The sequence below is a fragment of the Ambystoma mexicanum genome, chromosome 4q, assembly GCF_040938575.1.
Source record: "Ambystoma mexicanum isolate Mex_15411 chromosome 4q, UKY_AmexF1_1, whole genome shotgun sequence".
Taxonomy (NCBI): domain Eukaryota; kingdom Metazoa; phylum Chordata; class Amphibia; order Caudata; family Ambystomatidae; genus Ambystoma; species Ambystoma mexicanum.
In genome coordinates this window covers 231756895-231770279 of record NC_090928.1, presented here as the reverse complement: position 1 = coordinate 231770279, position 13385 = coordinate 231756895, and the positions used below count along the sequence as shown (strand labels likewise).

Below are 13385 nucleotides of genomic sequence, written 5' to 3'. Positions count from 1 at the left end.
CAGCTATTCAAGGTGAGTATTGCCTATATACTTTTAAAAGAAGCTACTAGCAACTCAAAGGTGAGTATTAACTACAAGACTGTTTTAGATCTGTATAAAGCAGACCAGGGAAGGCAAAACCCTATGATACACTTTCAGAATGACACAATGTTATTCAAGGCAGGTAAACCCTATTGGTAAGCTTTTACACTCATTCAGTTAAGCAATGATAACATAGTACCAACACGTATTACTTGTTAGAAGGGGGAGACACCATTCATAGTTAGTAAAGCAATGTATACACTTTATAGAGGGGCAGAATGCAACTCAAAGGTCATCATAAACTTAATTACACTTTGTAAATTCTTCTTTCACAGAGATAGTTACCACACTAACTTCTTTAGCAAGTAATTACTTTTACATTTGTTATACTTTCAAGGCAGAATCCATTTTGTATCCAGTCCTTCCCTAGTCTATTGCATGAGTTCTCTGAGAGGCAGAACAGGGACCGTAGTGGCATATGTGCCAGCTGTATGCAGGTTGAGATAGGGTTCAGTTGCCAGATGTAAGGTTAAGTATTGCCCAAGCCTACACCGTACCTTGGGGGGAAAAGAAGAGCTTCGGAGTGTATGCCTTCTGGATGCAGCAGCACAGGACCCTGGTCCCTGGGTTCTTGGATTGGTGACTAAGGCACTGGACAAGAACTTGTAGTAGCAGCCGTCAGAGGAGGCTTCCAGCAAAGGTTTTTTCACTGAGTCTCGCGGCTCTGTGGATTTGGTGCCTTTTACAGCAGCCAGATGAACAATGAATATCATGGGTCAGATTCTCTGCACTCTCTGGCTCCTGCACTCTGGTGAGGGTACTTGGGGATTCGTATCGTGCCTCTGGAGATCCAGCAGGAGTCCACCAAAGTTTTGGATGGATTCGGACTTTGGAAGAGCATGCACCGCGCTCAGGCTCCAGGTCCCAGTGTATTGGTGGTTTGCAGCCCAGCAAGTTCGCAGCAAGTTGAGGGATAGCTTAAAATGACCTCTTCTTGAGACTAGCGGATCTCACCAGCCTCTGGGTAGGAGTCATTATTTTCGTGACCCGCTGATTGATTGGAAGAAGGGGTTACATCAGGCTCCGGTTACACAGCAGCTCTCTGGTCGCTGGAAATCACTACAGACGTCCTTTCTTCATCTTCCTCGTCGGATTCAGTTCCAGTGGTCGACTTGTCAGAAGGTTCCAGGTTCGGGGTATTTATCAGGCACTCCAGCACAATGTCTGCAATCTTTTCCTGTAGTTTGCAGAAAGGGGCGGTCTGGCTCTCCGATTAGGACAGCCAGCCCCACATTGAGACTGAGTCCTTTCGGGCAAGGTGAAAGACAAAGGGCTGCAGAGTTTTGGACCCCACCCTCGCTTCCTGCCCTCTTAGACACTCTGGAGCCTGGCCGTGGAATACAAAGGATTCTCACTGAAGACAAAATACCCACTGTGTCGTTCCCACCTAGAATTGCAGGGGAAGACTTCAAACTGCAAGCAAACGAGAAATGACAAAAAAAGAACACCATTTTAGCAAAATGTGCCCCTTCTGTGCATTACTGAGGCTGATTTAACAGCCTGCAAGTAATAAGACTAAAAAGTCAGTAAGGTAAAACCACTGCCGCCAGCTGTTCAAGTAAACTTGCAATTGTAACAAAAATGCTACAGGTAAGTAAGCAAGGGGATACATTGTATCCCCCAGCACTCCACATAAGGTGGGGTGTGCTGGCTTGCTATATAAAATGTAAAGGGGGATGAACATTCCTCTTTATCCCTTACGAACAGTAGTTAACCCAAGTACATTATAGAGAAATTAGGACGGAACCCTTAAGGGGAAACCTGGCCTAAGCCAAAAAGTTATAGGAAACTATAACTCTAATCATACACTATGGAGAGACATAAAAAGGTCACCCATAAAACGAGTAAAAGGCTAGGTGAGGGGGGAAAAAAGATTCCCCTTCACCTAAGGACAAGGAGAAATAATCCCCAAGTCCAAGCAAACATGTCTGGAGTTGACCACAGGTCACGAAGATTTATCAGAAATATTGAAATCTTAACACCTTGCGCAGCTTAACCTCCATCCTCTGCATTGCCTCTTGCAGTTCCTGCTCTAGGTCTGCCTCTAAGGCTCTTATTTGCTTCCGCCGCAATGCGCGCATTGCTATTAACCCCACCCCTGAAAGCCGCCTTAAAGGCATCCCATTGGCAGTTATCTGATATCTCCGGGAAGTAATTGGATGCGAAAGTCACTCATTTTACTTTCCATCTCTGTGCAGAGCACTGCGTCGGTCAGCAATTCTAGAGGGAACACCAAATTCCAAAGCCCCCGCCTCTCAAGCGGCAGGTCAATCATTCTAGTGAGTGGGGCCTGGTCTGATAATGATATACTGGCAATGTCCACCTCTTTAATTCTACCCAGTAATATTACTAATGACCATACATAGTTTATGGGGAGAAGGATTTATGCACATACGAATAATAGGTGTAGCCCTTCTCTGTCCCCCGGAGCGACATCCAGGTTTCTTTCAGAGCCAGGTGATCTATCTTGGCTACGAGCATTCCCTGTCTGATCGTGAGTCTAGGACCCAGGAAGACAGGCCCGCCCGTAATGCAATGAGGACCCCAGCTACCCTCCCCTAGGCATTCACCTGGTATTGTGGGGCTAGTGGTTCAGCCTGTACTTGTACCTGTCCTGTTTCTAGATGGGGTCTCTTGTAGGGCTATTATATCTGGCTGCGCGTGATAGAAGAACTGGTCAACTTTCCTACGGTTTGGCAGGAGAGTTTAACCCCCTCACAATAAGTGTAAGGCACTTGAAGATGGATGACTATAGCACCTGAGAGCAATGCACCAATTTCCCATTCCCCATATTCTGTGAACTCTGCCTCCCAAGCTAATTGCGCGCATGTCCAACCCCAACGGCCCCTCCCCCCTTGTCCACTCCCAACTCCCCGTAGTATTACCCCTTACCCCCATATCCCCCTCTGGATCAAGGCAGTTTCTAGTGAACTTTTCATCCTGCCACTCTCAGGATTAACTTGCTGATGACTCCAGGGCAAACAAGCGGGGTGTCCTATAAGCCCTTGCATGTTTCCAAGTGGGTGCCGGTGAGGCAATCCTCTGCCTCCGGTAGCCCCTACGTTGTAGCGGTCAGTGGCGCAGGCATCTGCTGTTCATTTACGTTCGCAATCATGTTGATAGGGTTTGCGTTGTACCAGCGGCAGCGCCTGTCCTGCAGACCCGCACTCTGGCTCTGTATCCAATTCTGTCCAGTACACAGTTGAAATCTCCTACCCATATTATCCAGTTATCTTGGTATCTTGCTGCGAGTTATCCCATCTTCATGAAATAGCCTGCTTGATCCACATGAGGTGCATGTGTGCCCAATATTAGTAATTCTCTTCTGGAAGGTTTACCCGTCACCCCCATATATCAACCCTCATCTTCCAGTATATGTTTCATTGCAAATTGCTGGATCCCTCACCCATATCAGAACCCCGGTTGCATATGTTGAGAAACCTGACCCTTCCACCTCTGATTTAATCTTTCCACCTCCCATTTTCTTACTTGTACGTCTCCTAGAGAATGTCATTTGCAGCGCCATGTCTTAACGAATGAGTGTGTTATGGTTATTTTAACTACCCTATTCATGCCTCCTATATTCCAACTGATTATTTTCAAGTTATCTGCCATTTCACTTATTGATGTGTGATAATGTCTAGTGACTTCAATAAAGACTCAATACTTTGCCATCCTAACGCACTGTGTATTAAACTCCTGTAGCTCTCCATTGAACAGATCCACAACCCAGCGCTCCCATACCCCAACTTTAGCCAAACAGTAACTTCCAACATAACATGTAAACTTTGGCTTAGAAGTTGGGTCCACTCTATCCTGCCCCGTCCACCACTTCAATACAGAGCTCAACACAACAGTAAGGAAACCAACATCTGTAGTGATCGTGCCTGGCCTCTTATCCCTCACACCCCAAAGTTTTAGACTTCCTATGCTCCTCTTCCTCGTCATTTAATCAATTGGTACCTCTTTTACTATATTATCCCTCAATCATCGGGTGCACATTTTGCACACATACTTTCATTCAATTTCCCATTACCAATCCCTTTTTATTCAAATTAATTTGTCATATTGGTCTCTTGTTAGGTGCCACTACCCTTCAAGTGCCATCACCCCATTCCTTTTATGAACTTCACATTCAACCAGCTACATTCAAGCACCCGCTCCTCCGTGGACAGACTGCTGTCCCCTCTCACCCGCACTTTGTCTCGACTGCTAGAGTCCCCTCATTTGAATGGACCTGGAGTATTCCAACTCGGACCCAGTTGCACAGTCGAAATGACTTTGGCACTTGAATTATGCTTGCCTGAGCCCCCTTGCGTTCTGTGCCTTTTAGGGGCCAGTTATCCAGCCAGTCCTATACGTCCTTTGCTGGTTCAGCTTTGCAGGGAAAAGCATCATGTACTTGTAGCCCAACTGACTTAGCCTCCTCCTCAAAGCATGAAACGATTTCTGCTGTTTCAGCACATCTTGTGTGAAGTCTGGGGAAAATCCTCATTTGAGCCTCTCCGATCTCATAGAGTCTGCCTGTCACCTTGCGTCTTGCAAAACAGCATTTCTTTCTCTGAAATTCAAGAATGTAGGCACTATCGCTCTATGCAATACTCATGGAGGTGGTCTCCTACCAGGAACCATATGTTCTTTACACCATGAACAGCTTGGAAAGTCCTTTTGCCTGAATGGTATCAGTACATTTTTCAAGAAAGAGTTCTGCACTGGGGCCCTCTTATTCTTCTATCAAACCTACACCCTCACATTACATCTTCGAGAGTGCCCTTCTATGTCTTCAGCCCTGTCTTTGAGTGCTCTCCTGGCCACAGCATGCCCTTTGATTTTAGATTGGAGATGCATTGTATCTTCCAGGGTGGCCAGTCTCTTTTCTGCTTCAGCGACTGGCTCACTGACCTTCCATAGGTCCGCCCTGAGTAACGAAACCTCTATCCCCACTGCCTGCACTTATTTTCCTGGGATGATCTGGATTCCTATATGGCGGCGAGCAGGCTTTCCATTGTGACCTGTGTAACAACTAATTCCTGTCGTTTCCTCTGACTTCTTGTTGTGCTAGCTTGTTTGCTCTTCGTGCCAACAAACTGATCCATTCTTTGAAGTTGCCCCTTCACCAATGTCACTTCTGCTATTTTCCACCAGTGTACACCAAAGGATCCTCTTTACTTGGAGCTGGTATCTCGGGCACAATCACCTGAGTGGATTCCAAGCGCTTCCTCTCCTCCTAGTCTAACATTTTGTTGGACCACTTTCATTCACCTAGGCCCAGTGCACTGTCACAAGGGCACCAAGCCTCTGTTAACTGCAGTGACACGCGTTGCTCCACTGCATGCTCGGGTAAGCCTGGATGCTTCAGCTTCCACACAGTGCAGGTTTTTCATCCCCTTCTCCGTAAGCGGGGGTTTCTGTTAAAGCAGCCACATGATTCGGGTCCTCTGTTGCCGATTGGTGGACCTGCCCTGCAGCGCTCTTATTTCATGGACAGGGGTCCTACCAATACTACTTCGTACATTTGTGTGGCCGTATCTTCACCTCCGACCATATCCCGATTCCTTAGTCTGCCTCGCTAGCTCCTCACCAATGGCCATTAGTTTATGCCGCGTTATCTCCGGGTGTCCACACAGTTATGATTGTGGCCGTTTCAAAATGACAGCCACGTTCTCCTTAAACTGCATTTGCCCACATCCTCTACTGAACGTTGTGACCTCCTCTGTGTACCATCTGATTTCTGGTGCCCACTACATCCCACAATTTTGCGAATGCCAGGATTTGTACAGGATTTAACAGGGGTCTAGTGTGGAGTGCCGCAAGATCATATCTGCTCCATGCGGCTCCTGGCTACGCCCCACCCTTGCATGTTTTCTCTTTGATCATTGTCCTCCCTATCAGAAATCATATTATCCTCCCATTTTTGACATTACCCATATTTCCTCATGGTGTCGCATATCTTTTGTTACCGTAGATTTCATTGAATACCATTTCCCCTAATTAGATTTCATCGAATTTATTTCACCGAAAAAGGTAGGTGAAATGGTATATGTCTAATGTATAGTAGGTGGTGTGTAGGGTAAGGGTATAAATCAGGGTAGGGAGGGCCGAAGGAGGGGTTTGGGGGGGTCTCCCGCATTATAAAAAGAAATGTATAAAAACTTCATTTCGTTTTTCGATGACATGGATTCAGTAAATCTCTATTAGGTGAAATGTTTTCGAAGAAATCACATATATCCCTTATCTTTGGCCTTATTTCTTGAAATCCCGTTTTCTTCCTTGGGTATTCCTGCTTGAAGGGAGTTCCAAGTCTCATCAGTTCACGTTGATTTCTGATTTCCTTATTTTAACTTTTGTTTTTGCTGGCAAAACACTAGTGCTAACCTATGCCTTTACAAATGAAAATGTCCCCCCCTTGACTAAACACATTTTGAAGCCCCTCATCGTGGTTGGCACCCCACATTTATATTTGTGTGCCAAATGTAATCTAAGACTTTAATCGCATTGTACATCAATTTGCTCTCAATTTATTCCATCTCTGTTAAGAGAGGATCATTGAATGCTGCTATTATTTGCATCCCGTACTTGTACTTGAAGTTTCACTTACACATTACAAATGGAGAACAAATTACAAGGCACAAAATGCAAAGTAAATAACTGTACTGGATTTGACATGGAAGGAAAGTGAAGGTTCTGCTGTGAATGAAGTAGTAACAATTGCAAACTAACATTAAGCTGTCTTATGTTTTCATTAACTGTGCAGTGAACAACAGCCAGGAGGATCAAGCCTTAATAAACTTGTTGGCAGGATTGGAGGATGATGGGTTTCAGGCGAATGGTTCCAGGCATTTGTCGCAGCAGCACCGATTCTCTGAAAACTGCAGCAATCTACAGAACAGCGATGACGAGGAAATTGAACCGCAGATTGCAGAGGAAGAGCTGGAGCTTAGTATGCTAATGTCACAAAGATGGGACAGCAAATTGCAAGAGGATGATGCCAAAAGACAGTAGGTTTCCGCTTGCAAAATGTTAGATTTTTTTTTTTTAAGTGGAAGGTGTGTTCTTTCAAATAAGAAATAAAATGGCTCCAACAATTGCATTACGAGAGCATGGACTGATCCATGTGGAGCAGGTTTACTATTGTTTTACATTTTGTATTCCACAATTAATGCAGACTGATATGTCAAAGCATACACTCGTCCTTCCAGTTTAAATATGTAGTCTTTGGCACTCATTAGAGTTTTGCCGGTATCCCGCTGGTATTTTGCCAGCATACCTTCTCTGCCACCGCATAGATATTTTAGGCAGCGGAGAGCCAGGAAGTTCCCATTCCCTTCATGGGATGGGATTGCCCGAATCACCGGCACTGTTGATATGCCGGTGATTCAGGCGTTTATTTGCCAGTAGGGATCTTAACTTCCGATAGGTCAGGCCTGCCGGGAGATCCTTGATTCCAACCGGCAAACTTAAGCGTGCCAGTCTGTAAAAAAATGCCAGACGGAATTGCCAACATCTCTTTCCAGTCCGGCACACTTATGAGGCCCTTTGTGTAAGAAGTTTAACATTAAGCATTAGAGTAAACTAAAAAGCCTGTTCTGTTGTAGCAAGATCGCTTCTGTGCTAAGCTTGATAGTAATACTAATGTTACTATTAAATCTTGCTTTACTTTTAATATACAAATAATTTTGAATTTCATCCCAAATAATTATGATCCTGTGTGCAACACGTTTGTAAGATCTAAGTTTCTCATTCATCACACAGGATACACAAATTAAGAGTCTGGTAATGCTCAAGTTCATATTGTCGGTCTCTGTTAGCGGAGTATTTCTAAAGTCCTACTGGCAGTAAGCTATCCAAGTGGTTTGTAGATCCCCCAACTCTTAGTATCAGTCTGCACTAGCTCCGGATCTTGGCAGAGTAGTCAGGCTTTCCTTAAGAGGAAGATGTGAGCTGTAGGTAAGTACACTAAATCTTAGCTAGACAGGCACAACTAAGAAATTATCTAATATATAAAGCTGAATGTATGTATGTGTGTTTGTCCGGCTATACAAATCCACTCTGTTGAACCCACGTCTACCAAATTTTGCATGGATTCCTCATTTGTCTGGGTCAAGATTGTAGTCTGTTTGGATGCAAAAAATTCACTCCGTAGACACCCTCATTTACTGATGCTCACCCCGTGTTAGGGAGAACTCTCAAAAAATGTGCTAATTCCTCTCTACTTTAGAGACCCCCAGCTCTTTTCCTGGACTGTAGGTCTTTTTTAATTTCTAACCTGGAGATAGAGAGAGACCTTTTTGCCACTCTCTCGTATTTTTCTGTGATCTGGACTCTGTTTCTTTTGACTTTGGAGTCTGACGAACGCCTTTGGCATCATCTTTGCATTGTCACACACAGCACCTTCAGTGCAGTGGCACAGGGGAGTCTTAGATTTCCCAAAGGTTTAAATACCTTCTCTTGGTAAAACTACTGTTTCCAAGAGCAGTGAAGTGAAATGGACTTTACTTACATTTTGTAACTTTCTAGACGCAGCACGCACTATCTTACCATAGGGTGCTGGAGGGGTTACTTAGTATCCACTTTGTCTAGTTTTTCATGTTGCAATTTTATGTTGCCCTTTCTGCAATTAATGGCTGGTGGAAGTGGTTTACTTTTTACTACCATGGTGTGTTTTTACCGTGGGCTGCGTTCGCAGCTGAAGTAAGGCACCCATGGGTGCCCATTTTGTCAAAATGGCCCGGGTCTTCTTTTTTTGCCATTTCTTGTCGGAAAGGTCCTTCTTGAGATTTACTCTGCGCGCCAAACCAGGTTTGGTCCCTTTGTTCGTTTTGTCTTTGGTGGGATTCACAAGTGAAGCCCGCCTCTGGCTCCAGTATGTCTGGCAGGAAGTGAGGGAGGTGCCTGAAACTCTGTGCTTAATCCCCTTGGTTACAGGAATGCACCCAAAGGTGATTGGCCGCTGGCTGTCCGGCAAGGACAGCCACCCTGCTGTGTGATTGACAGCTAGGCTGGAATGAATGGGAGAAACCGCATTAAAAGGCGAGGCTTTTGGCTTGGAAGGCAGAGTCAACCACTGGACGAAGGAATCCGCATAAGAACTTGGAAGAGATGCATACTGCAACTCCTGGACTGTTGGTTTGCCCGGTGAAGCCCTGCTGCTGTGCTGAAGCTCTGAATTCATCTCAACTAGAGAAGCCCTGCAATGACGACTTCTCCCCTTGAGTTGGTGGGATCAATCAACTCCAAAGTGAACTCGTTTGGACATGCTCTCGGAGCTGGCTGTACTTCCACTGCTGCTGCTGTTGGAACCAAAGTGCCAGAGAGAAGAACACCAAATCGAGTGGATCACTTTTAAGTCGGACCCGAGCGTCAGGAAGATCCTCCGGACTTTCCTGAAGCAGGACTGGCGAAGCCTGAGCCACCTCAACAGAGTGCTGGACCCCAGATGCAAGGAAACTCTAAAGTGGCATCTGAGAACCGCAGTGTTGCTATTTTCTGTCAGACGCGAGGAGCTGAAACACTGAAGTGCTGCTGAATTGAAGTTTGCCCATTGCTGCCGCTGACCTGTCCATTGCAGTGCTGGAGTCCCCATACATCCTCCCTTTTGTCCTCACGACTGAGGTTCAGGAACAAAAGGAGCTGCAGAGCTGTACAGGAACAGAAGCCAGCTGGAACAATTTATTCTAACCAAAGGTACTGTAAAGTCGAAGAGAACTTACCTCTTGTTGTGTAGTCTTACTTGCTCTCAGTTGAGACCAGTCTTGGCTGCCCTTGCAGAGTTGCTCGCAGCTTTGCCCCTCACAAGCCTCCCAGCTTGTGGCCCTTCAAGTGAATATTATTTCTACAAACTTTTCTAAAAACATTGTGCAAGACTTTTACTTGCCTGCAAAGAAGAGCTTCAGCTTCCCTAGAATTTGCTCAACTAACATTGGCTCCCTGAGAGACTCTTCTTACCTTTGACTCTGTGCCTTTACCTTTCTCCCAGGAAAGGGGTAAATTTACTTGACATTGGAAGGTTTCAAAAGTACTAACCTGTTTATGAATTAGTTGTTAACCTTTGTTTTATTCCCTTATCTAACCTTTGCACAAAACTCAGTATTGCTCTAAATGTACCAGTGATAAATCAATGTCCACAGTGTCCTAGCTATTTAAGTCACCTGAGTTTGTAGGAAGTGTATGTGCCATCTTCAATGGGTATCATATGATTTAGAGAAGCTAAGAGTTTTTTGAAGTATATTTTAATTGTTACATGTTTTGCTTACTTTTGAAGAAAGCTTATATAGCTGACTGTGAAATAATGAAATAAATGAATAATTGTTTAATCAAAAAACCTTGAGTCTAAGTTTTTATTTGAATAGTTGTCACTGTGAAACTCTGTTGCAACACTAACGCTCACAATGACCCCTCTTGAGATAAGCCTGCCTGCTCAGCCACACTGCCAATCTGTGTAGTACAGACTTATACCAAAGGTTGGGTTCCTATTGCCAGGAGGCCAAGGTTGCTGTAGTGCACCCAAAGGGTACTTCACACAATCTTGCCTAACACCCCGATTCACTACAGTGGGTACTAAAAGCAGGCAAAATTTAGAAAAGTGTCTGAAGCAAAATGTTCGATGTGTTGGTTATTCCTTTGAAATGTATTACTGTATACCGTTTGACAGTGTTAAAGCATTTTTAAAGGAAATATAAAAAAAATTACATTTGTTTTATCACGCCACTCTAAATGTTGGAAAATGGCAAGGTTACAGTTTACTTAAGTTCCTTCACGAGATGAGAGCTCAATCAATCTTTCTTGGACATTGTCTCAAATATGCTGAAGCCATTGAGTGACGGAAACATGCCTCACAAAAAACGAATGTCACTTGGAAAAGCTCCATCTGATGCAAAGCAAAAATCAAGAGCTTCTGAAACACAACAACAAACAGCAGCACCACTTGCCGACCAGAGGACAGGAGCAGATTTCTCCACGGCAATTGAGATGCTAGAGCAAACTGAAGCAAGACTTGCTGACATGAGCACAAGAGCAACATCCTCCAGAGCACATGAGACGCCACTGGATCAGGACGCGGGCAACGCCGGATACCCCAACTAGTAATTATATAAAAAGTATAGATTATATTTACACCAGAATCACTTTAAATACTTCAGAGGTTTACGTTACAACACTTAGGAATACTTGATAATACACTTCAAAGTGCACTTTCACTTTTGTGTTTGTTCGCGGTTACATTTGTAGCAATGTTAGAAAGGGAAAGACAATGTTATTGTATTATCGGTTATTGCGCACTCATGCGGTTTTCAACAGTGCATACAGTAATATATTTACTCTGCAAACACATATAGTATAGTCACTGAAAGGGAGGAAAATGGTTAGTTAGTGTAGCATGAGCTTAGTTGAAGGTTCTAGAGGTGGTTTCTTCCCCTATTAAGTCTTTTTTGTCCAAAAACCCAACCCTAGCTAAAGGCAGTTCGGAGAGGGCTTGAAGTCTTGTCAATCGGCAAATAATGAAGAGTTCCTGTGGATTTCTTCCAGTGTCTAGCGTTATTGAAGCAGCAAGTTAACTAACAAAGGAGACGTTAAAATGGACTTGAGAAGGGGACATAAGCTTGCTCTGGACATCTCTATGTGCACCCCCAAAGCTCCTGTCATGAATCAAGGACGTTCGCACCATGCGTCCCGGCACAAGCATTCCCCTTCGCTCTCACGGGTGTTTCAAGGAAGCAACACCAATCACCCGGCACGTAGTAAACAAACTTCGAGAGCCTTCCTGTCCAAGACAACAGCACCATCGGCGGTTACGGCTACGTAGGCAGTGAAGGTTGTCATGGCGCATGGCTGACCGGCAACAAACAATCGCTGCAAGTCATGTGACACATTAACTGTCACTTGTCTTGTTTCCTGCAACAAGGGTAAAAGGACTCTGCGCAGTGGTCACTGCTTCTCAGCTGTGTTCCTGGTCTGCGCCAAGACCTTTGAGGTGCTCTTCTTGTTTCTTGCTACGGTTTCCGCGGATTGTTGGACCTACGCTACGTTTTTCTGGACTACGTTTTCCACGCTACTTGGTTTTGGCATTTCTCTTGGATTCCACGTTTTACCGAACCCAGAAGGACTGCCTCGGATTTTCCTTTCCTTGCAAATCTGCACGCTTTTGTTGATCACTCAACTGTTTCACGGACTGCCTTGGATTTCCCTTCTTGTACCTCGCTTTGGAACTGTGTTGCGTGCCACAAGCACCATCTCTGGCGGCATTACAGCAGGTGCTGGACTTTCTTTGGCACATATTTGCACCACGTTAGCAGGGGATTTCACCTCCTGCACTGTGGGAGGATCACATCCTCTCCTTTTATAGAGCCTGTCTCCAGCTTCTGATTCAGTAGGTGGTCATTTCTTTAGTTTTCATTGCTTGCATTAACCAGTTGATTAGCCTGTAATTGTGGTATTTTCTTTACAGCTACCTGGGGACCCGGTGCTGTTCCAGCCACCTGTGGCCTCCATTACCTGTCAGCGAGTATATTCTAATCTCTGTGACGGCTGCTTGGGGGCGGAGGTATTTATAATCTACGTGGTATTCAAGTTTTGACGGACTGAGAAGCCATTATTACCACTTAGACTATGGATACCGTCCAGTAGCTGCCCAGGTACAGGCTATCACTGTGTTAAGGGCAGACATTTCTGCAGCCACCACTGCCATACACCAACGCCTAGATCTTATCCAAAGTGTACGCCATGCTTTACCTGCCTACCCTGAGTTTGGGGACCCACCTGCCCAACCTGTTCCTCAAGCCAATGTCCCCAATCCTGTTTACGTTCCTACCCCTTTTTCCTTGGCTGCCCCAAAAAGGTTTCAAGGAGACCCCCGGAAGTTTCGTACTTTCATAAACCAATGTAAATTACATTTCTTGTGTCGACGTAGGGGCGTTCCCGAAATCTACCACAAAAGCCGCCTTCACTCTCTCCGATTTAAGCAGCATAGCAGCTGCTTGGGCCAACCCCTTATTAGAAAGCAACAGTCCCCTCCTTTATGATTTTGAACAGCTAATAGCTGAAATGACCCGAGTCTTTGACACACAGCGTAAAGCACAAACCTGGTATCTCAAACTTCTAGATCTGGTTCAAGGCATGTCCAATTTGATTGAATACATAACAAGCTTGAATCAGTGATCAGTAGAAACAGCTTGGCCAAAGAATAACAGGCAGTGGTTTCTTATCGGAGCCTTTGTGACCCTATGAAAGATGATTTGGCTGTGGTACCCACACTCCCAGCCAGTACCCTGAATTGGTGGATTTAGCACTCCAAGTGGACGCCCGTAGAT

The 13385-nt window shown here is 45.0% G+C and overlaps 1 protein-coding gene across 1 annotated transcript in view; it reads left to right on the top strand.

The window, feature by feature from the left end:
- The window catches only part of REV3L (REV3 like, DNA directed polymerase zeta catalytic subunit), a 1615620-nt gene that overhangs the window by 814406 nt on the left and 787829 nt on the right, over window positions 1–13385 (top strand). The window contains exon 11 of the mRNA XM_069607775.1: window positions 6836–7079. Coding sequence (XP_069463876.1) covers window positions 6836–7079 — 244 coding nt within the window. The remainder of the gene's footprint in view (window positions 1–6835; window positions 7080–13385) is intronic.